This window comes from Kogia breviceps, chromosome 19 (assembly GCF_026419965.1).
Source record: "Kogia breviceps isolate mKogBre1 chromosome 19, mKogBre1 haplotype 1, whole genome shotgun sequence".
Lineage (NCBI taxonomy): Eukaryota > Metazoa > Chordata > Mammalia > Artiodactyla > Physeteridae > Kogia > Kogia breviceps.
This window is the reverse complement of record NC_081328.1, coordinates 34,296,107-34,321,405: the sequence shown is the minus strand read 5'-3', so window position 1 is coordinate 34,321,405 and position 25,299 is coordinate 34,296,107. Positions and strand designations below refer to the sequence as shown.

At 52.7% G+C, this 25,299-nt stretch overlaps 2 protein-coding genes across 5 annotated transcripts; one reads left to right on the top strand and one right to left on the bottom strand.

Annotated features, from left to right (window-relative positions):
* Positions 1-198: 198 nt before the first annotated feature.
* On the bottom strand, positions 199-23,582 carry LOC131746180 (histone H1.9-like). 3 transcript variants are annotated; one of them, XR_010838396.1, is made up of 4 exons: positions 23,107-23,582; positions 22,574-22,736; positions 18,349-18,505; positions 199-743 (listed from the first exon to the last, which is right to left on the bottom strand). XR_010838396.1 is itself a non-coding variant. In XM_067022293.1 (4 exons), the coding sequence occupies exon 4, from the start codon at positions 14,192-14,194 to the stop codon at positions 13,688-13,690; it is 507 nt and encodes a 168-aa protein (XP_066878394.1). In that variant the 5' UTR covers positions 14,195-14,559; positions 18,349-18,505; positions 22,574-22,736; positions 23,107-23,569; the 3' UTR covers positions 13,597-13,687. The 3 variants fall into 3 exon arrangements, 2 of the variants coding, with proteins under 2 accessions (XP_066878394.1, XP_066878395.1); XM_067022293.1 differs by lacking the exon at positions 199-743 and adding an exon at positions 13,597-14,559 and having other exon boundaries at positions 23,107-23,569; XM_067022294.1 differs by lacking the exon at positions 199-743 and adding an exon at positions 13,598-14,346 and having other exon boundaries at positions 23,107-23,569.
* Positions 8,306-18,080, top strand: SGCA (sarcoglycan alpha). 2 transcript variants are annotated; one of them, XM_067022291.1, is made up of 11 exons: positions 8,306-8,387; positions 8,920-8,974; positions 9,844-9,966; positions 10,070-10,224; positions 10,401-10,473; positions 10,814-11,012; positions 11,442-11,604; positions 12,520-12,728; positions 12,932-12,958; positions 17,430-17,622; positions 17,930-18,080. In XM_067022291.1, the coding sequence occupies exons 2-10, from the start codon at positions 8,938-8,940 to the stop codon at positions 17,608-17,610; spliced, it is 1,167 nt and encodes a 388-aa protein (XP_066878392.1). In that variant the 5' UTR covers positions 8,306-8,387; positions 8,920-8,937; the 3' UTR covers positions 17,611-17,622; positions 17,930-18,080. The 2 variants fall into 2 exon arrangements, with proteins under 2 accessions (XP_066878392.1, XP_066878393.1); XM_067022292.1 differs by having other exon boundaries at positions 8,310-8,387; positions 17,888-18,080.
* Positions 23,583-25,299: the final 1,717 nt, after the last annotated feature.

The window sequence follows — 25,299 nt, the reverse complement described above, 5'->3', positions numbered from 1 at the left end:
ATTCACCCTCCATGCTTCATTCTAGTGTCACTTGGAAAGTTCAGATACCTCTTGGAGATTCAGGAAGGAGACCAAGAAGGAAGAGTCAGAGGGGTGTGTGTGTGTGTGTGTGTGTGTGTGTGTGTGTGTGTGTGTGTGTGTGTGTGTGTGTTGGGGGCAGGGAAAGGTTAGGACAGAGGAAAGATTTCTCCAAATCATCAGTTGCTTTAAAAGAAAGCCTATATTTAGCTAGGCTTAGAGGGTTTGTAAATATGTATTTTGCAAAGCAGACAGCCATAGCCGTCGGAGCTCCAGAGATATGCAGGGAGGTCAAAGAAAAAGAAATAACTGGAAAGACTGAGCAATATTATTTTGTCATCAGCAGATTCGAAGAACTCTCTCCTGCCTGCTCCAACTGCTATTATTACACATTCCTGTGTTTTGATGTTGGTTTCTATTTTTCCTCTGCTGTCTGGATCTGCGGTGGATGCCTGGGCAAGAGACTGGCTCTGAGTCACCTTCCCACCAGCCTTTGCCTCACCTGCCCAGGGTCAAAGGAGAGAGAATCCTGGCCCTGCCAGCTCCCCTCCCAACTGGTTCCACCGGGCTCGGCCAGGCTGCATGTGCCTGACCTAGGTACTGTCTGCAAAGCCAGCTTTCAGGCTCCACACTCAATCCTTTGCACTTCAGCTGGCCTTGAGGGTGAGGGTTGGGTGACAAATCTTGCCACTTCAGGGCAGTTCTACTTTAGAGAACTCTTCTTTCTGAGAGGAAAAAAAAAAAAGAAAAAGAATTTACACTTACTTTTAGTTTGAAAAGTTTCTTTAAAAATAAGAAAAGTTCAGGGAATTCCATGGCAGTCCAGTGGTTAGGACTTGGTGTTATCACTGCCATGGGCTCAGGTTCGATCCCTGGTAGGGGCCAAGAAAAAAGAAAAGTTCAGAGAATCACATAACAAAGAGAATTTATAAATGCTATCAGAGACTTCCCTGGTGGTCCAGGGGTTAAGACGCCACACTCCCAATGCAGGGGGCCAGGTTCCATCCCCTTTTTCTTTCTCCCCAGTCCTGTTGCCCAGCCTACCCACTCTCACAAATTTGGAATGCATCCTTTATAGCCCATAATTTTTTAAATGAATTAACTAATTAATTCATTAATATTTTGGCTGCGTTGGGTCTTCGTTGCTGCACGCAGGCTTTCTCTAGTTGTGGAGAGCAGGGGCTACCATTGCGGTGCACGGGCTTCTTATTGCGACACGCAGGCTTCTCATTGCAATGGCTTCTCTTGTTGCAGAGCACCGGCTCTAGGCGTGTGGGCTTCAGTAGTTGCGGCACGCGGGCTTAGTTGCTCCGCGGCATGTGGGATCTTCCCGGACCAGGGCTCAAACCCGTGTGCCCTGCATTGGCAGGTGGATTCTTAACCACTGTGCCTCCAGGGAAGTCCCTAGCCCATAATTCTTAAATTACCATTTTTAATTGTCAGATATACATAACATAAAATTTACTATTTTAACCATTTTAAGTGTACAGTTCATTGGCATTAAGTACACTTGCACTGTTATGCAACCATCACCATTATCCATCTCCAGAACTTTTTCAGCTTTCCAAACTGAAACTCTCTATCCACTAAACAATAACTCCCCAGGCCCCCACCCCTGAACCCCTGGCAACCACCATTCTACTTCCTGCCTCTATGAATTTGACTACTCTAGGTACAGCATATAAATAGAATCATACCGTATTGGTCCGTTTGTGACTGGCTTATTTCGAATAGCATAATGTCCTCAAGATTCACCCACGTTGTAACATATGTCAGAATTTCCTTACCTTTTAAGTCTAGCCCATAATTTCATATTTTCCCTACACATTTAAGTATTCATAAAGCAGCATATGGTAATGCTTTCTGTATTATTAAAAATGTATATAACGACCATCATGCTGTGTGTATCATTTTGTGTCTTTTTTTCACTTGAGGTGTTTTCCACGATGGAGCCACATTAATACATGTGGCTTTGGTTCATTCATATTAACTTCTGTTTACTATTTCATCATATGAATAAGCCACAACTTATTTATCAGTTCCTCTACTGATGGGCCTCTTAGTTGTTTCTATGTTTTACTGTTATAAGTAGGGCTGCGATGAACACCCTTGTGCTTGTCTAACCCATTTCTGGAGTGTACAGCTCGGAGCAGGAAGCCAGGGTTGCAGGCACCCTGTCACCTAGGCTAGTACTGCCAAGCTGCTCTCTAAGCCAGTTTATGCTTTCGCCACCAGCATTTGTACAAGATGTCCTATCTGACCACATCCTTGCCAACATCTGCTCTTGTTAGACTTTCTATTTTTGCCAATCTGATGGGTGTGAAGTGGTATCTCATTTGAATCTGCATTCCCTGCCTCTGAGGTAGAGCATCTTATCATGCTTATTGGCCATCTGGGTTTCCTCCAGGCAAATTGCTTACGTCCACATCCTTTGCTCTCCAGTGCAGCTGTTGATACAAGTTACAGAAAGCCCAACTAGAAGTGGTTTAAGCAAAAAAGGGAATTTTTTAATCTCACATAACAAGGAATCCTAGGTTTGGTTCATTTAGAGACTCAACTATGACATCAAGGAAGAGGTTCTTTCCATCTTTCTATAAGACCCTCCTCATCATGTTGGTTTGCTTCCTAGACTGGCGCCCCTCCATGGTCCATGATGGCTGCCTCAGATCCGGGTGTCTCATGCAGACAACAATGTCCAGAGGCAGAAGAAAGTGGATGCTTTCTTCTCAGTGTCTTTTTCCTAGAGGCCCACAGGAGCTCTTCCTTCTGGTCTCAGGGGACAGAACTGCATACATGCCCACACCTAAACTAATCGTTGACCAGAGGAACTGTATTATCGTGCTCTATTTAGACCAATCACTGTTCACCTGATGGGGTTGGGGAAGGCCCAGCCTCACCCAAAGCCTAGACCCCTGACTTTTGAATCAGGATTCTGTTAGCAAGGAATAAGGGAAAGACTGCCATTTGGGTGGCACTCAAAAGTTCTGTGCTTGCTTTATTGATTTGTAGGAGGTCTTTATATATCCTGGATACTAACTTTTTATCTGCTTTATGTGCTGCCGATATTATCACCTAGGCTGTTGCCTGTCTTTTAACTTTGTTTATAATGTCATTTTCATAGAAGAAAGCTTTTTTTTTTTTTTTTTTTGGTAATGTAATGAAATCAATCTTTTGTGAGTTGTGTCTCTCATCTAAGAAATCTTTTCCTACTCTGAGATCTCCTACATTTTCTTCTAATTATTTTAAAGTTTTGTTTCTCACTTTTAGGTCTTTAATCCATCTGGAATTAATATTTATGGATGAAAAGTCAACCGTCACAACACTTTTTACTGAGTTGCCTATTCTCTCTCATTAAGTTGCAATGCCACTGCCATCATAAATCACATTCCCACATATGCTTGGATCTGTTTCTGGGCACTCTATTTTATTGATCTCTTTGTCTAGCCCAGCACCAGAACCACATTGTTTTAATTACTATCGCTTTCAAATAAGTCTTTGTTTCAGAATTGTCTAGTCTATTCTTGGTCCTCTGCTCTCCCATATGAATTTTAGAATCATTTTGCCTAGCTCTTTGAAAAATCCTGTTGGAATATTCAGCGGACTTGCCTTGAATCGACATATTTTTATGGAGAGAACTGTCTTAGTGACATTGAGGCTTCTCATCCCTAAACTTAATACATCTCTCCATCTCTCAATTTATTCTTTTTTTAGCCTATAGTTTTTATGGTTTTATAGCGTATAGTTTTTCTTCACAAATATCTTCAAATATCTTTTCTAATATTTTTCTGGGCTCTGTACAATTTTAATGTTATTGTGAATGATTTCTTTTTTAAAAGATATTACAGTTTCTAATAAATTATTGCTTGTGTATAGAAACACTGCTGAATTTTGTATTTTATTTGTATTTGGATGTTAAACTTTGTCCAGCAACCTTGCTGATCTCTCTTAATAGCTCTGACAACATGCCTATGGAATCTCTTGGGTTTTCTATATAAATAATCATACCATCTGCAAAAAAAGTCTGAGTCTTTGTTTCTTTCTTTTTTTCCTTTTTTTTGGTCCCAAGGTTTAGAGTGAAAATATTACAGCACAGCAGAGTCAACTGGCTCCATGGTGTTTTGAAATTCATCCCAACTGTGGGCTGAGTGACCTGCAGGTTGGACAGATTGCCAAAGTTCAAGAGCTTCAGCATTTCCTTAGTGTCAGGATCTACTTCAATGATCTCCTGATCCAGGGCTGAGACCTCAGGCACATAATTCTCTCTCCTCTCTCCTCCTGCAGCTTAATGGAGACACCTCTCACTGGGCCTCTCTGAAACTACTTCATCAGATGTGTGACATAGTCTGCTTTCTCCTTGTGAAGCTTCTTGCTGGGAATAATGGCCATCTCCTCGCACACACGCTTGTTGGTGCAGAATTCGTTGCCCAGGAACTTGTATTATTTCTCATTGATGACCCGGGCCGCCTTCTTCAAGGTTTTGGTGCGAACGTGGCCCATGTTGGCAGGTCCTTGGTAAAAGAGTGAGATTTTGTTTCTTTTATTTCCTAATCCTCTATCACTGAGTGGTAGCTTCTAAGTCTGACCTCTCCCAGATCTTGGGCTGTGCCAGTGGGCTTGCCCTGGGCAGCTATTGCCTTGCACTGTCAGTTATAAATAAAAGACCCCTTACTCTCTCCAGAGCTTTACAGTTTACAAAGCACTTTTGCTTCGGATCCATACTGACCCCACTTTACAGAAAGGGAAGGGCTGTAAGCTCCAAGTCCAGCAATCTAGCTGTGTGGAATACTGCACTGTGAAGCCTCAGACAGTCCCTCTCCTTCTGTGTTTCTCCTCTAAGCTAAAAAGTTTGGCCAGGGATGGTCTCTGGCATTCTCAGACTCATGATTGATAGCTTTGGGCGGCCACGAGGCTCAAGGAACCCCTCTGAAGACTTAAGTTCACCGATAAAAGGGGGGTAAGATTCTGGGTACACTTAGGTCCTCAGGCTGGTGCCCCCAAATGTCGTGGGGGTGGGGAAAAATGGAAATGTTTCAAGTCGGAGAAATGATATAAATAATGGGGAGAGTGGGAAACAGGGCACTGTGTCCAGTCCCCTGCCCCCACGCGGGTTCTCCTCCCTGTTTGGAAGAACATCCTCCGGACCCGGAAGGGAAGACGAGGAAGGGCTAGAGGCCGTGCGTCCCCTCTTCCGTCGCCCCCTCTAGCCGCCGAGCTCAGCAAGCACTTCTGACGCGTATCCGTAGCCTGGGGCGGGGCTCTCTGTTGCCATTCCAACGGGCCACCCGGCTCGGGCCCCATATTGCGCAGGCGCAAGTCCGGGCTGGACCCGGCGAATGCGCCCTCTCGTGGCAGACTGTCAGATCGCACGCTTTGTTATAGTGTTGGAGGCGGCGAAGAGGATGCAGGAGAAAGATGTGGGTGGAGTCTGGGAGGCAGATGCGACAGTCAGATCACAATGACGAGAATCCCTTTCCTTTGTCCCTCATGCCAACATCTAACCCTCCGTTTTAGATGCAGATGAAGAAAATATGGCTCTCAGAGATCAAAAAACAGGTTCATAGAGACGGAAGTGGAGTGAGAGAGTTGGGGAGATGATATATTATTCAATCAATCATTCATTTATTCAGCAAACATTCATTGAGATGGGGAGACACAGGGACAAAGGGCCAAAGGGATTAAACTGAGACATTGACGGGCCAAGATGGGACAGAAAGCTGGGGAGACAGGTGCGGAAGGCAAAGCAGCAGGGACAGAGAATCAGCTAGCTGAGGTCAGGGCTGGAGTCGCAGGAGTAAAGCAGAGGCATGGGAACCTGGGCTGGGCTTTTGGAGACAAGGCTGAGAAAAACCCAGATGCAGAACTGACCCTCCAGTTCACCCAGATGGATGCTCCAGCTGGATAGGACAAAATCAGGAGCTCAAGATGGGCTCCTATGACCACCTATGAAGTGGTCTTGCCAAAGAAAGTGGAATCTACACGTGATCAGGACTCTCGATCCAACTACAATTTACAAGAAAAAAACAATGTCCAGGAAATACAATTTATAAGAAGTACAGAGGTCAGAGGAATATTTTAAAGAACACAGTAGAGATGCAATCAGCCAAATCCAGACTGGGAAATTACGCGACAAATGACCTGGTTACCCCAAGGGCACAGAGAGAGAGAGAGAGAGAGAGAGAGAGAGAGAGAGAGAGAGAGAGTTAGTTGGAGGGGGACTCCAAAGACTTAAAGAGATTTCAAAGAGACCTATCAATCAGTTGCAATGTGTGCATCTTATTTGGATCCTGATTCAAACAAATACATGGTTAAAAAAAAAAAAGACATTTATGAGAAATTGGAAATTTGAGCACTATAGATCTGATATTAAGGAATTATTATTAACCTTATGGTAAAATAATGTCATTGGGTAGTTTAATTGTGATTATATTTTTAAAATGTCATTATCTTTCAAAGATTCACACTGAAATATTGACAGAGGAAATTAACTGGGAGGGCTCTAGATGAAATGAGATTGGCCATAAGTTGATCATTGCTGAAGCTGGCTGATTGATACATGGGGGCTCATTATATTATTCTATATACTTTAGTTTTATTTTAAAATTTCCAGAATAGGTTTAAAGACCCTGTGACACCCCACCACCACCACCACCCTTAAGCCTCAAGGAACAGAAGGCACTCAGTGTTATAGCAGCAGATTGCAATCCAGACAGCTCTGAAGTGGGGAGGTCATCTGTGGGGCAGAGGAAACTTTCAAGGGACTTCCAGCTGGTTCCTGGCCCAGTCCCTGGTTCCCTTGATTTGGGGGAGAGAGAGAAGGATCAGTAAGAAAGGCTGGCCTCAGTGGGCCTGGTGGCACTGGGTTCGGGCAATGCCACCTTAAGACAGCTGAGGGTGTGATTGGGTGGCTCTAAAAATAGCAGCAGAGGCAGCAGCCAGGGAGGGAGGGAATCACATGGAGCCACTGAGGGGCTGAGGCCTGGGCAGCTAGCCAGGCTCTGGCACCTCTGCCTGCTCCCCCAGAGCCCTCTGACTTTCCTCTGCCTGCTTTCTTCCTCTTGCCCTCCATCTCTGAGAAGGCAGAGAGGTACCAAGGTGACTCTGGGACATACCCTGCCCTGTCTGAGAGCTTAAGTGGACACTCATTCTGGAATTTGCTGGCTATCCAAGGACAGGTGGGATGGTCATGTGGGGAGAGACAGGAAGGGACAAGGACTGAGTAACATGCCCACCGGTCACCCCAATCTGCAGGCCAACACCCTCTCTCTCAGGCTGACTCAGGGCAGGTCCCAGATGTCCTTGCCTGGGGCATTCACCTATGGGGGTGAGGTGGCAACCCCCTATGTCTCAAGGCCCAGGAAGAATGCTCACACAGGTACCGAGGATTTTGGAACGCTGGCACCCACAGTCCCCTGCCTCCTTCTCAGGGCATCTGGGGAGGGTGCCCCTCTGCTTAGTCTGAGTGGGTAGTCCAGGGAAAGAAGGGCACACTGCTTCCATCACACCTGTACTGAGATCCTTTGGCAGATGCAGGAAGGAAGGGGAAGTGGTACCCCATTGGCAAGGACATTGACGGCATCCTGGACTGAGTCAGGCACCGGGCTGAGGTCTTTACATACATTCAGCTGTCTATAGTGTGGCCCCAGGAAAGTTATACACCCTTTATGCCTCAGTTTTCTCATCTGTAAAATGGGGACAAAGATAATACCTGCTTCATGGAACTGCCGTGGGGATGGGGTGAGTCACTATATGTAAATCTATGTAAAACCTTCAGCATAGTAGCAGGCAGAGGGTAGCTGTCATCGCCTGCTGGCATGAGAGCTCCACATGAGTAGGGGTCGCTCATCTCTGCCCCCCCCCAGTGCCTGGTACATAGCAGGTGCTCTGTAAATATGTGCTGAATTCATGATTTTGTGGATTCCTCACAGGGACACCAAGAGGAGAGCACTGCTCTTGCCACTCTGTAGTTGTGGAAACAGACCCTAGAGAGGGCAGATGACTTTTTCAAGGCCATATTCTCCAGTGAATGGGTCAAGGTGGGATTCATGTGCAGGCCTGTAGGCCTCCTTTACTCCCTGTCTCTACCTGGTTGGTTCTGTCCAAGGCTCTCTCTCTTCCCGGACCTGGGGGGCATGCTGGGGGTGCCTAGTCTGAGGAGAGGGCTGGGTGAATGGGTGCCCTCATGTGCTGTGCATGAAGCTGTCACCTCGCCCCCTACACCTACTAGTTGCCAGGCCCTGTGCCAGGTCCAGGGTTGCAAAGATCATAAGACCCCAGGCCACCCCGCAACACTGTGTGGCTGGCTGTGCCACACGGGAGGGAGGACAGAAAGGCTTCAGAGAGGAGAGGATGCCTGCGCTGCGTCTTGAAAGGTGAGTAGAAGGTAGGATGAAAGGTAGGAGGAGGGCAGGAAGGGAGCTCCAGGCAGAGGGAAGAGCTCGTGCAAAGGGGTGTAGACTCAGGAGAGATGATCAGGTTGTGGGGCAGCAGAGGGGAGCAGGGTGGAAGCCTGGGGTAGCGTGTGTGCGGGGAGGGGTAAGGAGGAAGGCAGGGGCTCCTAGACGGGAGGACCAGGTACAGGCAGGACCTGAAAGCCATCAGCTGCTGCGGAGCTCAGGGCAATGGGAGCCGTTAGGGTTTTAAGGGGAGGCCTCAGGCAGTCAGGTTGGTGGTTTAGAAAGTATACTCTGGCCCCAAGAAGGGGATGATTGGAGGGACCTGATCCTGTGAGGAGGGTGTCCACCCTAGATTTAGTGCCTGCTCTGGGTGGGGAAGGGGAGGGTCCCGCTGGCTGAAGCCGGGCCCAGCTGCTCTGGGACATCTTCCTGTCCCTCCCCGTCCCCCTCCCTCCTCCCCCTCCCTCCTCCCCCTCTCCCTGCTCCTGTCTCTGTCACTCACGGACAGGGCCGGGTTGGGGCAGCCATGGCAGCAGTGCTAATCTGGATTTCTCTCCTTGTGGGTAAGTTGGGGTCTTCTTCAGGGGAGAGGCCCAGGTTGAGGGGGTGAGAAGTTCCTCAGCGGAGGGGTTGGGGGTCAGGGTGAGGCAGGGGCCAGAGGGACTTTGGGGTGTAAATTCCACAGCCGATGGGGCTCTAGGGAACTAGGGCTGGGAGCTGGGATATGGGGGGCTGGCTGGGAACTCTGAGGGGCGAGGTGTCCTAGGCTAGGCTGGGCCTAACTGCACAGGCCCAGAGCGCCATGGGCCCTTTAACGGGCTGGCTTCTTTCTGGGTCCAGGCTAAATTTGGCCCTGAGAGAGTGTGAGGGTCACTGGGGCAGGTCCTCTCCCTGGGGCTCTGGGCTCAGGCTCCCCTTTGCTCAGCTCCTAGTGGCCTCTAGTGTGGGCCTTATCTCCTCTGTATATTAGGGGAGGCGGGTGGGGGCCCCAGAATGGCTACCTGCATCCTCCAAGGGGTCCTTACCTCTCCCTCCCTCCCACAGTCAGCTTGGGGTTCTTTTCCAAGTGCTCTTAAAACACACACACACACACACACTCACACACACAGACACACACTCACACACCCCACAGCCCCTTCAGCCAGACATCAGTCCCTGCCCATTGTGACCCTCAACAGAGGCCTGAAATGAGGAATGAGGTGCTTTCCGTGAATCCAAACCAAACTAAGGTCTGAGTCTTGTCACTGATTAAAGTGTGTGGCACAGCCAGGGCCCCAACCCATCCTTCCTGGGAGCCAGCAAATCCATCCACCTCCTCTCGCACATTTCTCCACTCCCTCAGGGCCACTAGGGGCTGGGTGGAAAGGGGGACCTTATTCCCTCGCCAGGACTGAGGCTGGGCTGTGTGTTTGGGGGTCATGGATCCCCACAGGTCTCCTGGCAGGGCTGGGGTGCACCGAGGCCCAGCAGACCACCCTGCACCCGCTCGTGGGCCGCGTCTTTGTACACACCCTGGACCGCGAAAACTTCCTGCACCTTCCTGAGCTCGTCGTGGGTGAGAGGGGCCTGAGGGGCACTGGAGTGGGCTGGGGTCGCCTGGCCCAGGGCTGGTGAAGGCTCCTGTTGTGTCTCCAATCCCCTCTCCTCCCTTCCACCAGCTGTCCCAGACACCGTCCCTATCACCTACCACGCCCACCTCCAGGGACACCCAGACCTGCCCAGGTGGCTCCGCTACACCCAGCGCAGCCCCCACCAGCCTGGCTTTCTCTACGGCACTGCCACCCCAGCAGATCGCGGACGCCAGGTCATCGAGGTATCAGTAGGGGCCCCAGTGGGCTGTGTCGCAGGCACCAGGGACCCGATGTGCACTCATTTACATGACTCACGTGCCTCTAATTTGGTGGGCTATCTCAGTCTTCTCCCGCCAGGCCCAGCCACACCACGGTTCTTTCCTAACCCCACCTCTCAGCCCTCTACCCCGTCCTCCAGGTCACAGCCTACAATCGGGACAGCTTTGACACCACCCGGCAGAGGCTGGTGCTGTTGATTGGAGACCCAGAAGGTACCGCCAGCCCCGTCCCACCCCTACCCAACCAATGCCAGTCTTGGGGGATCTCCCCTGGAAGGCGGGTGTAGAAGTGAGTAGCGGGGAGCAGGGCACCCTGGAAAGACTCTGGAGTTGTATTCTCGGCTGCTCTGCTGATAGACGGTGGAGCCTTGGGCGAGTAATTGAGGCTGTGGGTGTGGAGGAAGGGCGTTTGAAGCCTGTGATATAGGGGGTATTAGGGAGGAAGGAAGGGAGCTGAGGGGATACGGGGACCAGCTTGGATGGGGGGAGGCTTAGGAAGGATCCACGCAGGGGGGGATGGGTGCAGCCTAAGGTGCCCACCTGGCCCTCCCAGGCCCCCTGCTACCATACCAGGCTGAGTTCCTGGTGCGCAGCCATGACGTAGAGGAGGTGCTGCCCTCGACACCTGCCGGCCGTTTCCTCACAGCCTTGGGGGGGCTCTGGGAGCCAGGGGAACTCCAGCTTCTCAACATCACCTCTGCCTTGGACCGTGGGGGCCGAGTCCCCCTTCCTATCGAGGGCCGCAAGGAAGGGTAGGTATGCAGCCCAGGAGGGCTTCCTGGAGGAGGGGGCAGCTTGCCTTTTGTCTAGGTAGTGGGCATAGAACATGGGTCTCCCTAACTTCCAAGTGGGGCTTTACCACTTGCTCGCTCATCATGCGCATCTTTACCTCCCAGCGTCACATCACTGTCCACTTCCTTCTGGCCACACCCTCATCTCCTCCCTCTTGCCCTTCCTGGGCCCAAACCCTAGTTACGCTGAACTCTGCACTTTCTGGTGCCCATAAGGACATGATAGATCCATCCATCAAAGGACATTCCTGGGGGCCAAGGTCCCCAGAAGACTGGGGTGCTCTGTGTACTCTCACCATAACCCCAGATCTCAGGGTGGCCGTAACCCTCAAATCTCCAGTGCCCAGGGGTACCCCCAATTTTCTGATCGTGGTTTCTATCTGGGCCCAGGGTATACATCAAGGTGGGCTCTGCCTCACCCTTCTCCACCTGCCTCAAGATGGTGGCATCCCCCGACAGCCAAGCTCGCTGTGCCCAGGGCCAGCCTCCATTGCTGTCCTGCTATGACACCTTGGCACCTCACTTCCGAGTTGACTGGTGCAATGTGTCGTTGGTGAGGAGGGACCCTGGTTCTAGGGGTGGGGGCGGGGTATGGCCCCCATCACGGTCTCCTCCATCCCCATCCCATCCCATTTCCCTGTTTCTTCAATTATCTACATGCGCGCGTGCATACACACACACATGTTCTACCTTCTCCCACAAGAGGGCAACAGAGCCCGTAATCCAGACAAGGGATCACCAGCTCCTGGAGCCCCAGCTGTGCCCAACGGAACAGCTAGAACAATCTCTCCCACAGGATGGTTCCAAACGCCCTTCTCCACCTAGGGCCTCTGTGTGACAGGTCTATTTTCCTCTAAGGTGTCACTTAGCAAATTGGCCTAAAATAAGGGACAGATAGCTCTCACCCCCCCCCCCCATGTTATAAACCAAAGATGCTCACTACTGCTCTTTGGGATATTGAGCTGAGGTGTCTAGTGTCCCTAGAGATCTTATTCCCAGGGCTAGGAACCCTTCCTATGACTTGACCGACAGCACAGGCAGGAACTGGTAATCAACATTCTTGAGCACTTGCCATGGGCAATGCACTATGCAATCAACATGTTTTATCCTCACAACCACCCAGGAGACAGGTACCACTATTAGCGTCCCTACTTTACAGATGAGAAAACCGAGGCACCTAGAGGTAAGTCATTGCAGCACAGCACTGGTCTGAAACAGGATTCAAACCCAGGCAGTCAGACTTGAGAGCTGTGCTCTAACCGTCGTATGGTCCCGCCGCTCCTAGAATTTCTTTCCTGGCACCTAGACCAGTGCTTGTCCTGCTTGGTCACATGAGCTGGGGGAGGCCAGGCAGGAGGAATCCCTGCAGTTGCATGGAGCAGGGTGGCCCCAGAACTCCTGCCCTGCGCCCTGAGGTTCTCTGTGTCTAGCCATCCACTCCTGGGTCAGCCCTGGGCTCTCTGAGCAGGTGGACAAGTCAGTGCCAGAGCCTGCAGACGAGGTACCCACTCCAGGTGATGGGATCCTGGAGCACGACCCGTTCTTCTGCCCACCCACTGAGGCCACAGCCCGAGAATTCCTGACCGACGCACTGGTCACCCTCCTGGTGCCCCTACTGGTGGCCCTACTGCTCAGCCTGCTGCTGGCCTATGTCATGTGCTGCCGGCGGGAGGGACGGTGAGTGTGGGGGCGGAGGGCAGGGAGGGCATTGGGGCTGGTGCTCACATTGTGGGATTCCTTGTGGCACTTGTGCCGCATGGGGACCCAGAGCCCTCAGGAAGCGGAGTCCTCAGCCGGGAAAGGAGGAAGGGCCCCTTGCCTGGCCTGGCACCAGGAGGGGTTGCGGATAATAGCTAATCCCCTCCCTTGTTTTCCCACAGGTTGAAGAGAGACCTGGCCACCTCTGAGTGAGTAGGGGAAATCTGGGGGCTGGGTGGGAGGTCTCCTAGACTATCAAGCCGGACCCTCCAACCTCCATGAGCAACGGACAAACCAAATTACTCTGGGATGATGAAGCCACCCTAGGCCTGTGAGCTCCAGCCCTCGGCTGTCTGGGCGCTGGGCCCAACCTATCCTGCCTTGGCTTTCTCATTTTCTGGTCTCCATGGAGGAGTCTAAAGTGGGACAGGAGAGGGGACCTAGCCAGGCTTCAGGGATCTGCTGCCACCCTGGGAGAAAGGGTTTGAGAAGTAACTTTAAAAAGCAACTTAAAAGGCTTCCAGTGCGTGCATGTGCACGCGTGCACGCACACACACACACACACACACAACCACGATTCGCTGTGAGTCAGACACTTGGGTTCTAGGCTGCTTTCTGCCACACAATGGCTGTGACTCTTTCTGGCCTCAGTTTCTTCACCTGCAAGATGATGCGGTTGGATCAGCTAATACCTGGATGCTTTCAATTCCTCCAGCCCTTCCCAAATCTATCTATCTCACTCTTATTTTGCCCAGGTTTTCCCCACCCATGGCCTTACCTTTCCTCTGTGCCCCCAGACCTCTTTCTCTCCCTCTCCCTGAACCCCAGAGATTCCAGGAGGCAGGTGTGAAATAAGTTAGGCTCCTTTTATTCTCACTGCACTGAGCCTGTGGCAGGCCTGACACCCCTCCCTGCTTGTCCAGGCTGCCTGGTTAACTTCAGCAGCATTTGGCTGCCCTGCGAACCCCCTTGGCGAGCCTCTTGTGTCCTTGCTTGGAGCCCATGGGCAACCGGCGCTGCCCAGGCCGGCGCTGCTGCTGCTGTTGCCTTCTCTTTGCCTTGAGCTTGAACTTGGAGGCATGCTTATTGCCCATGAAGATGGGGCCTGTGGCCCCCTTGCCTGTCACCTGCTTGAGCATGCCCTTGTCCACCAGCCCCTTGAGCGCTCGATTGAAGCGCCAGGCGCTGCGGGTCATGTTGTAGCCACTGGTGGCAACGGCGTTCTTCAGGGTAGCCAGGGACACGCGGTTGCGCGCCCCCTTGCTCGCCACGACCCCCAGGATCACCTTGGATATGTTGGGCTTCCGGTGGGCTTTGGAGGAGGCGTGGCACCCAGTCCCTCTCTTGCTCGGGAGTCCGGACGTGCTGGCCTGCTGGACTGCATCCAGGGCAGTGTTTGAGGCCGAGGGCTCAGATGGGGGTGGCAGCGAAGTGTCTTTCTGCATCTCTTCCTGGGGTGGGTGAAGGGAACTGGGTGCGAGGACCTCCAGGATGGTGGCTGGAAGTCTCCCCTGAGTTGCTCCTCAGTGGGGGAGGTGCGTCCCAGTTTCTGGTTCCCCCAGAAGCTTCGTTGTAGGGCTCTGGCCGGAGCCTTGCCCTGGATGGCCAGAAGGAGGGCTAAGGATGATCGTCCACGCTGGCCTCAGCAGAGCTGTGCCTCAGGTGCAGGGCGTGGTAAGGTTATCCCTGTGGTGACCTCAGGGGAACATTGTGAGGCCTCCAGAATCTTGTGAGGGTCACAGTGGCCCCATTGTTCCCCCCTGGGTGGGGCAGATGCCAGGTAGTGTGGACTTCTGACATGCCAGGGAGCCTGGGAAGAAGGGCTGGGGCTGAGTGAGCCAAGCAGGTGGACCCACGCTGTGTGTATGTTCTCGCCAGCTGATTTTAGGGTGCCTTAAACCCACCATTTTGACCCCACCATATAAATCCATTGGGTTAAACAATACAAACATTTTTAGAATCAGAATTATACCAATATTTTTGAATTTTTATGGGGAATAAATGTTCCAGAGTGAACGTCAATGTAATTCCTTGATCTATCTAAGTCGATTTAATTCCTTGATCAACTTTTTATACAAAGCAGTGAAAAAGATTTGCTTTTTTTTTCTGCTTTCATTTTTATTTGATAGAATTTTCCCCCACTGGAATCAGTGATTTTCTATGTAAATTTTACAAGGAGGATTTTATTCCTCAATGTGGGGGCCTGTGCCAAATGTGATGAGTGTCGTCTCCTGCCACTGTGGGTAACGCTTCTGGCCAGTTACTTCCACCAGGTCTGCCTTTCCTGGGTCAACTTTCTAGCTCTGCTGGTGTCAGGAAACTATGCTTCCTCCAACAATTTCGAGTCAATAACCAATTTTACCGTGTGTGTGTGTGTGCCCGATATTAGCCCTTGTTGGTTTGGATTTTGTGTTGATTTATTTCTACAAAATCCTTTTTTTTTTTTCTTTCTGCTTTGTTCAGGTTCATTTTTCAAATTATCCAAAATTGTGATTCTGCTGCCTGGTTTTCACCTATGTCAGACTTTATTGGTCAGAACATCCTCTAGCCCAGCCTCCAGACCAACGACCCTCTCCTGTGATCTGTGTGTCAGAATCAGGGCTCAAGGGGCTGTGTGTGCGTGCGTGCGTGCGTGCGTGCGTGCGTGCGTGTGAGAATGCCTGCCAGTTGGTTCTTCTGCCCAAGTGCTGATGTGGAAGGACCGCGGAGGAGGGCACCGCGGGTCTGACTTCTGCTCCTGTTCTGGAAACATGTCCTCAGAACATTTTTCCACCTGTGTGTGTTACTAGAGTAATGAGACCCAGATGTGGGGCTGGGAGGTGGGGAGGAGGCCCATCAACTAAGGCCTCCCCCACCCGAGGGATCATTACCTGCCTGGCCCCCTCCAGTGCCACACGCTTCCTGCTCCCTTCCCCTCTCAGCCTCCCCTTGCCTGCCAACGGGAAACTTGTGTTTTGGACAACTCTGCTTGCCAAATTCCAGACTCAATAGCTCAACTTGACCCTCCCCTAGCCTTAAGAGGGTGACTCCACCTCCTCCTACTGGCCAGAAAGTACTTGGTCCTACTTCCCTGGGGAGGAGGATGGCACATTCAGTAGGAAGCTAGAAAATCTTTTCTGTAGTCTGATCTCTCAGGCTTCTGGCTGGAGTCTGTGTCCACGACTTGAGACGTGGGCATGGGTGGGGATCATTTCCTCCTCCCGGATTTGATCAGTAAACCAGCAGTAAGTGGGATTGCTTCCACCCTGCCTGGGGCCCCCACCCCTTTAAGAAAACCAGTTCTTATTGTCTGTACTGAAAAGTCCGTGTTGTTTGTCTGACCCAGCAACCAGGTAGTCTGAGAAAAGGTCTCCAGGCTGACCCCCCAAATGTGGGTGGGTTCATGTAAAAGGGCTCGGAAACATCCTTCCACTGGAGGCCAACTTATCAGTGGGGCTGCTATAATAAAACAACACCAATGATAATAATAGCAATGGACGTCTCCCCACAATAATAGCTATATTTTACTGCATGCTGACCAGTAGATGTAAATGTCTTTTCTGCCTCAACTCACTTAATTCATACAACAACTGCATTACAGTCGAGGAAATGGTGACACAGAGAGGTTAAGTAACTTACACAGGGTAACACAGCCAGTAAGCAGTGGAACTCACCCTCAGACCCAAAGCAGGTTCTCATGCTTAACCACTGTGCTACCCTACTTCTCAAAATGAACTAAAGTTGCTCCTGGACAGCAGAAAGCAAGCCCATGAGAATGTCAGATGAGAACGAGGCTCAGTCTTCTTAGGGGAAACTGGAGCTAGAGCTCAGGTAGGACTTACTAAAGGGTGTGGTAGTCAGTGCTTTGGACGCTGCTAGGGCTTCCAGCCAGGTGAGGGTGGGGCCTCATTCCAGCCTCAAGGAGCCTTGGTCCAAAACACAGACAGAAAGTAAGACTCAGTGTCTGGAGGCAATACTGGGGACAGCCTGGGGCAGGGTGGGAGGGGGTCAAGTTACAGAGGGAGTGAAGCCCAAGTCTGAGGGTCCAAAAGATAGGCAGTCAAAGCCCAGCAGGGAAGAACTGGGCAAAAGCTAGGAAAAGGTGGAGGAGGTAGGTTTGCCAGACTAAGATGGGGGTGCTAGGGAGGGGAGGAATGTTCAATGCTGGGAGAGAGTACTAGAAGAGGGAACTGATTGCTAGAAGGGACACAGGGGATCATCAGAATATAAAAACAATATAGAGCCCAGCAAACACTGGCTTTTGGTAATAAATACCATTGTAGGTATCTATTCATGTCTTAGTATCTCAGGAACTCTTACCATGTGCCAGGCACTTTTCTAAACACCCAGCCTGCATTTTCTCATTTAATCTCCATAACAATCCTAGGAAGTAGGTTCTATTATTATCCCCATCTTACAGTTGAGGAAACTGAAGCACAGAGTGGTTAAGCAACTTGCAAAGGACGCACAGCTTTGAATCCAGGATGTCTGCACCCAGACCCCATGCCTCAGTCACTGGGCACTAAGCTGACACCATAGAACTTCCTGTTTGTCCTCCCCCACGCATCCTGTGTGTGTCTCCCCACACACTGTATTGTAGGTGGGGAAGACTGCAGGGTGGCTCAGAGATAGTGCCAGGCTGGACCCCAAAGTGGGTGCTGACCCCCAGAGCTGATGATTCTGCTGGCCCTGTGCCCCCAGTATCCAGATGGTCCACCATTGCACCATCCGCGGGAATACAGAGGAGCTGCGACAGATGGCAGCTAGCCGAGAGGTGCCCCGGCCACTCTCTACCCTGCCCATGTTCAATGTGCGCACAGGCGAGCGGCTGCCCCCGCAAGTGGACAGCACCCGGGTGCCCCTCATCCTGGACCAGCACTGAGGGCCCACACAGGTGGGTCCGGCTGGGCAGTGCCAGCCTCTTTCCTGGGAGTAAGGTGGCCTCCATCTCAAGGCTGGGGCAGGTGAGGGGGGCGGATGGGAAAGGGCACACACACCTGTCTGCCCCTCCGACGCAGTGGTGGGGGGGTGCCCAGCGGTGCCAGGTGTGTGGCCCCCAGCGCCAAGCACTCGGAGTCAGAGGGTCAGGGTGGGGAAGGCAGGAGAACCGGGGCCTGGTCCTCGCAGACCCCCACTCTCTCTTCTCTTTGCTGCTCCAGTTCCAGCCCTGGCCTCATCCTCCCTTCTCTCCCCACTCACAGAGCAGCCACGACCCATGGCCTCATCCTTCCTTCTGACTCCAGCTCCCGTCCCAGTGGACCTCAGGCTGGGAATAAGCAGAGCGATGAGGATGGGATGGGCTGAGGGTGTCTGGGATCAGGAGCCCCAGAATAAAACCTGCTGTTCTGCTCATCTATTGCCGTGCCTTCGTCTCAGCGGCCTCCTTCCCAGCCCTCATTGCCTCTGTTTCCCTTTCTGCCTTGTGGGAGCCCTTAGATGTAGCCAGGAGCTGCCAGCGGCATTTTGCCGTTTCTCCAATTCTCTGAAAGTAAGAGGGAAGGACCTGCATATGCAGCCCTGATAGTAATCCTCACATGAACCTAATAGCGAGGGATAACTGGATCACTGTCCCCATTTTATAGACAAGGACACTGAGTCCGGGAGAGAATGAGTGACTTACCCAAGGTCACAGAGCAGGCAAGTGGCAGAGCTTGGATTCAAACCTGCATGTCCACCTCCACGCTGCCTTCTGGAAGGTTGAGGGGTTCTGGAAGCAGGAGATCCAGGCTCTCACCCATCCAGATGTCCTGGGGCTAGGCCCCTTTGGGACTCATAACCTAGATATGGAGAGGGGGTTGGGGTGCAGGATCCTGAATCAGTGACCCGGATCAGTGACCCATCCCGGTGCTCTCCTCAGGGACAGGGTCGAGGTCCGCAGGACACTGGCCAGCCCTTGTTGAGCTTGGAGTCACCTGCTTAGCTTGGTCCCCACGTGAGCCCTGGAGAGATTGGCTGACCAGGAAGCAGCCACAGCTTGTTCTTCTCAGGTGGCTGCAACCAAAGCAGGCCGGCTCCACCCCTGCCCCTACCATCCAGGGCACATCCAGTCTCACATCTCCCTTGGGAGGACAGGCCAGACACTAAGCCCCAGAGGGGACCCAGTTAAGGAGGGGGAGGGAGAAGAAGGGCCTTTTGGCCCAGGCCCCTGACCCCGGGGGCAGCTCCAAGAGAATACAGACAAGCCCGCCCTGAGGCCTCTCCACCCCTTTCTAAGCCCCTCACACTAGGCCTGGGCCCCACCCACTGTCCTGGAGCTGATGCTTAATCACCTCTTTTCCGTGTGTGTGTGTGTGTGTGTGTGTGTGTGTGTGTGTGTGTGTGTGTGTGTGTGGAGGGGGAAGGTAGGGGGGATGATGGGAGTTTTCTCTCACCTGGAGGCAAGGGCCCAACCTGGGGGCTGAGGGGAGGCTGAAACAGCCAGAGCAGCCCCCAGTCTAATGGTGGTGCCCCCAGAGCCAAGGACCCCAGAGGAGGGCTGAGTTTCTGAACACTGCATCCCGCTCTTCAGAAATGTATAGGCAAGGGGGTTATGAGGACCCCAAGTTGCTCCTGGACCCCCCTCTCCTTTCTCTCGCTTCCCAGAACCCCCACCTTCAAAAAATGTCCTGAAGCCATCCACATCTCACGGCTTCCACAACGACCTTCCCAGGCCAGCTCCAGGATCTCACCCCAACCCCTCACAACAGCCTCCCTGTGGCCTCCCTGCCTCCTCCCTGCCCCTTCAGTCTCGCCTCCAACACCAGTTGGGCCCATCCTTTAACAAGAAAAATCAGGGAGTCCTGCCCCTCTGCTGTCCACTCTCCTCTGCCTTCCCGTGTCACCGAGAGTAAATCCACACTCTTGGCCAGGCGTAGAGACCCCGTCCTCCCCTCTGACCTCATCACCACCCCTCCCCCTGCTTGCGTGCTCCAGCCGCACTGCCTTCTAACACACCCCTGTTTCAGGGCCTTTGACTCCGCTCTTCCCTCTGCCGGGAACCCCCAGCCCCGATGTCCACACAACTTCCCCTTAGTGCAATCATTCTGGCCTCTGCCCAGATGGCAGGTCTTTACAGAGGCCTTTCCCCTGCTCAGAGTGTACCCTCTGCCCAGCCTCCTTGCTCTCGCATAGGATGTGCCCTGCATGAGCGCCTTGTTGGGGTCCACTTTGGCCCTAGAATGTAAGCTCCAGGAGGGCAAGATTCTGTGTGCCCCCAGGGGGTGCAGTGCCTGCACACAGTAGGCACTCAGGAAGGTTGCTCCGAAGGAATGTGAAGGGAAGCCATCAGGTCTGGGCCACCCCGAGCTCTTTTTTTTTTATAAATTTATTTATTTATTTATTGGCTGTGTTGGGTCTTCCTTTCTGTGCGAGGGCTTTCTCCAGTTGCGGCGAGCGGGGCCCATTCTTCATCGCGGTGTGCAGACCTCTCACTGTTGCGGCCTCTCCTGTCGCGGAGCACAGGCTCCAGATGCGCAGGCTCAGTAGTTGTGGCGCACGGGCTTAGCTGCTCCGAGGCATGTGGGATCTTCCCGGACCAGGGCTCCAACCCGCGTCCCCTGCATTGGCAGGCGGATTCTCAACCACTGTGCCACCAGGGAAGCCCCACTCCGAGCTCTTAAGGAGGTTGCTCCTCCTCTCTGGGCAAAGGGGGTGAGGTGAGCAAGGCCATTGCTAAAGCTTCTACCATTATCTTGTGGGTGCCTCCCCCTTCCCTGCTGGCCACCCCACACCCATTAGTAGTTAGTTCATCCCAGAAGCATCTGTGGAGGCAGGAAGAAGCTCCGAGCTCGCACAGCGTATGTGCTCAATAAACGTTTGTTGGCTGAAGAACTCTTTAGGTAACAACCCCCAACACATGGGCTTTCTGACTTCTCATGTGCAATTTCCTCTCCCCGGGGCCCCTCATCTGGCTGAAACCTGGAGCTGCACAGAATCTGCTCGGATGGGAAGCACCACTCAGTCAGCCGGCTGTCTGGGGTGGCTCCTCCCTGATCCCTGCCCCCGACCCCGTGAGGAGGGGACCACCGCCTTCTCCACGTCTCATGTGCTGGCCAGGACGGGAGAGTCCGAGGCCCGCGCCACACTTCCCTTTGCTGCGCGACTTTGCCTTGGGATCTTGGCAGCACCTCCCTCCCAGCTCAGCTACCAGGAGCACACGGGAGCCTGGCTGCTGGCCGGGAGGAAGTGGCCCAGACAGGGGCTGGGGGCATGGCGTGACTGCGGAGGACAGAGAGCTATGCCTGGGCACAGACACACGCATGCCCAGCCACCCTGGCAGCACGCAGGGAGGGCGAGGGGGCAAGAGTCCACCTGGCAGTCACACCCCAGCCCCTCACCACCGAGGACGAATAGCTGTTGTGTTCCCCTCCACCCTGAGACTTGATCCCCTCCAGTGCCACACCCACAATGCCCACAGGACCCAGCGTCTCCACCTGTATCCCAAACACAGCCCTCACGCATGGCCTGACTCTAGATGGTAGCTCACCACCTCTCAGATTGGTGAGAAGGCCCTCTGCCAGATGTGGGGACACAGGGACCCCTACAGCTGGCCTCAGTCCCCACCTGCACACTTCTTCCTTATTCTTGAGATACATGCACACACACACTTAGACCCCATGTTATAGAGAGCTCCCTTGGTGTACCTGCAGGGATTTGGAGCCAGGGAGAGCAGGGTTCCAATCACAGCTCTGACATTTTACTCATAGACATTAATTATAACTGTCTTGAGGCTTTTGTGAGAATTTGGGAGAACTAGGTGAGTGCCTGGCATCTGGCAGCTCCCAAGAACGGAGACTTTATGACATACAAACACTCACATGGTCACCCAAAAACCAGAGGTCTGTGAGATCGCCCTGTCCCCTAAGATCCGGATTAAATGGACTCAATTTCCATTCTATGAAAAGTTCAAGCTCTCCCTGTGAATTAGGGTGGAGCTTGAACCTGCTCATTGGCTCTGACCTGCTGTCCAATCCCACTCTGTCTGGTAAGGCAGCTGCTGGCCACCTGTGGCCACTGAGCATTTGAAATGTGGCTTCTTGGGCTTCCCTGCTGGCGCAGTGGTTGAGAGTCCGCCTGCCGATGCAGGGGACGCGGGTTCGTGCCCCGGTTTGGGAAGGTCCCACATGCCGCGGAGCGGCTGGGCCCGTGAGCCATGGCCGCTGAGCCTGCGCGTCCGGAGCCTGTGCTCCGCAACGGGAGAGGCCACAACAGTGAGAGGCCCGCGTACCAAAAAAAAAAAAAAAAAAAAAAAAAAAGAAATGTGGCTTCCAAACTGAGATGTGCTGCACATGTACTGATGAAATGATAATATTTGGGCTTATATTGGGTTAAATAAAATATCTTATTAAAATTAACATCCCCTGTTTCTTTTTATATTTTTAATATGGCTGCTAGAAAATGAAAAATCACATGTGTGCCTCACTTTGTATTTTTATCGGGCAGTGCTCTTTTTTTAAATTTTTAAATTAAATTAAATTAATTTTTTTATATAGCAGGTTCTTCGTAGTTAATATTTTATACGTATTAGTGTATATATGTCAATCCTAACCTCCCAATTCATCCCACTACCGCAGTGCTGTTTTCATGGTCCTTCCTGTATCTCCACTTCAGATCGACCCAAAGCCAGAACTCAGGCATTTTCCAGAACACCTCCTCACACCAGGCCTCTGCATGTGTCAGAGTTTCCAGAAGGCTTGAGGAGCGGGAGGCGTTTGCCTCACAGTAGTCAAGTCACCTAGCACTTGAATATGTGGCCTCCTTGTTCTAAAATGTGCTCTGGTCCCCACCCCACCCCATCTTCCTTCTCCTCCACTGCCTTATGCAGAGAAAACCCCACTCTCTCCAGCATCCATGTGCACCAAACTCACCTCCCTCCTGGCCTTGCCATGCACATCCTCTGCAAAGCACGGGACCTCTGTGTGTATAAGGGCCTGATTACCCTCTGAGACAAGAGCCATCCTTCTTCCAGGGTCTTGCTTCCTGATCCATGGACGTCTGTCAGCCCTATTTGGTGCCCTCCGGAGCACACACCTGGGAGGAGACACAGAGACACAGCTGCTCATCCGCACTAGAGCCCTGAGGCCCTGGACTTCAGGATGGTGCCCCACCCCTCCAGCCTCTCCTCATTTGCCCCACACTCCTCTCTGCTCTACTGTCCCCCTTTCATCCTCATCACACAGACTCTCCTGTGCCCTCTGTCATGCCTATGTACACACGTCTCAAATGCTCAGGCCCATCCCTCAGGTCGCCATCTGTGTGTGGAAGCAGTCCGCACGTACACAGACCCCTCCCCGTCCCCGCCCCCCGCCACAGGTACAGAGCCCCTTTGGACACTGACGCAGTTTACTCCTAGGTGGGTGGGCGCGTTCTCATCCGCTCAGGGGAGGCCGGGGGAACCCACCTCGCTCTCCCTCCTCCTGTGGGTCTTGGCATTGAGAGCCCCACGTTCAGCCCCACCGGGCCTTGTGTGCCCCTGGCCTGAGGCGCCCACGCTCAGCAGGGAAGCCCCTCTCAACCTCAGCCAGCTCTGTCTAGGAATGTCTTGGAGGCACCCGGGGAGCTGACAGTTAAGGAGCTGGAAAAAGAAGAGGGAAAATCCGCCACGTTTCGGTTGTAGAGAATCCTGCCAGGAGATGGGGTCGAGCCCGAAATGGACCCACGATTCCGAGAGAGAGAGAGAGAGAGAGCAAAAAAGGCAAAAAATCCAAATGAAACCTCCTCTCTTTCTAGAATTTTCGGTCTGGATTTGACTGAAAAATCAGCTGCAGGAGCATGACCCGTTCCCTCACAGAAAAGCAAAGGTGAGCCCACGGAGCAGCAGGGTGGGAAGTCCGCACCGTGCCTCCGTGCAGGCAGCGGGTCTCGGGGAGCGGGTCTGGGCAGCTGTATTTAGGGCAGCTGTGATGTCAGCGGGGAGGAGGGCTCGAGTTGGGAATGTGATACAATGGCCCCTTTGTCCCCCTCCCCTCCTGTCCTGCACACACACTGGAACCACATTCTGGCCCCAAACCACATGACACAGGCGGGGCTGCACAGCGGGGCTCTGCCACCACCACCGCCCTGACACTCGGCGTCACCTGGTGTGCCCTCATACGTGCGTGTGCGCGCATTGCACGTGCACACGCGTACCCACGTGTAGAGTTGTGCATATGTAGTGAGAGGCATAGTCCCTCCTTTACCGTGCTGCCCAATACGGTAGCCATGAGCCACAGGTAGCTTTTAAAATTAATTACAATAAAATTTAAGATGGAGTCCTTCGGTGGCACTGTCCACATGTCACGTGCTCTGCAGCCACGGTGGCTAGTGGCTACCGTACTGGACAGCAGATAATTAGTTTATCATTGCAGCAAGCCGAAGCCTAGAGCCTTCCATCACTGCCTGCTCACACACAGGGCCTGGTCTGTACGTGCTCTTCCTCTCACAGTTGCTCACTCCTGTTCACAGCGATGTCACACTCCACACGCTCACCTAGAAAGGCCCCCTCTTGACCTCATGGTCTCTCTCTTTAGTCTCCCAGGCGTCTACACCCAGACTTGCACCCAGCCCTGCGTCCCAGCCCCTGGCTTCCGGCCTCAGCCAACCCCTCTTGGCTTGGAAAGAATAACAGGGTGAAAACATGACAGCACGACAGTGGCAACAATGTCTGGTCTTAAGGCTGAGATGAATTCCATAGACACGGAGAGCTTTGGAAACGCAAGTCAAACTCAGCCTGGGTTGGGCAGGAGAATGAGGAGACAATGAGACATTTGAAACATAAGAAAGGCCTGGAAGTTGAGAAGCGTGGTGCACCTGCCGGTGCGACAGGTGTGGACAAGGGAGGAGAGAGTGAGAATGAACAGGTGGGTAGTGGCCAGGTAAAGCTTGGATGCCAGGCTTGGCTTGCTTCTGAATCCCCTGTGGGGGCAGATAGGGACAGGACCAAGACAGCCAAGGGCCTCAGGGAGCAGGAGGTCCGGGTGGATGGGAGTGGCCCAGGCTGGTGTCAGGCAGGCATCAGCAGTCCTCCAATGGATTGATCAAAGGATCACAAGGTAACTTGGGGTAATATGCATATTGAATAAACTTTTGTTTACAAGCCACAATTTCTTGCCCTCTTTAGGCTAATTCCAGTACTACACTCTCCTGAATGTGGTAGAAGTGCTAATGATGAATTATTGAAGGCCATAATTGACAGTCATGACTACTGAATGACAGCCAAGGTATTAGCGTTGCAGACAATGGCCTCTGAGGACAGGTCCATCTCTCTGTGGACCTGAGGGAGGGATGAGGGCCTTTCCTGCCCAAAGGTTTAGTTCCTGAGACCTTGGGAGGGGGGCACGAACGGGACAGCTGTCAACTTCTCCCCGTCTCCAGGTCTCTGGGCGCCTGGTCTGCTCCGGAGTTCTGACTCCCTGGATCCTCTACGTGCCCACGGACGGCACACAGCTGTCTCTCTTCCCTGAGGCTGGGGAGCTGACCAGTCACCTTCCTTGTGGGGGCCTCAGGCTCTCAGGTCAGCAGGGAGGAGCAGGCAGAGGGTGAGGGAAAAAGGAAGGGGGGGAGAGAAAGGAGGAAGAGGAAGCAAGAATTTCTAAAAATGAGAAGGAATGGGTAT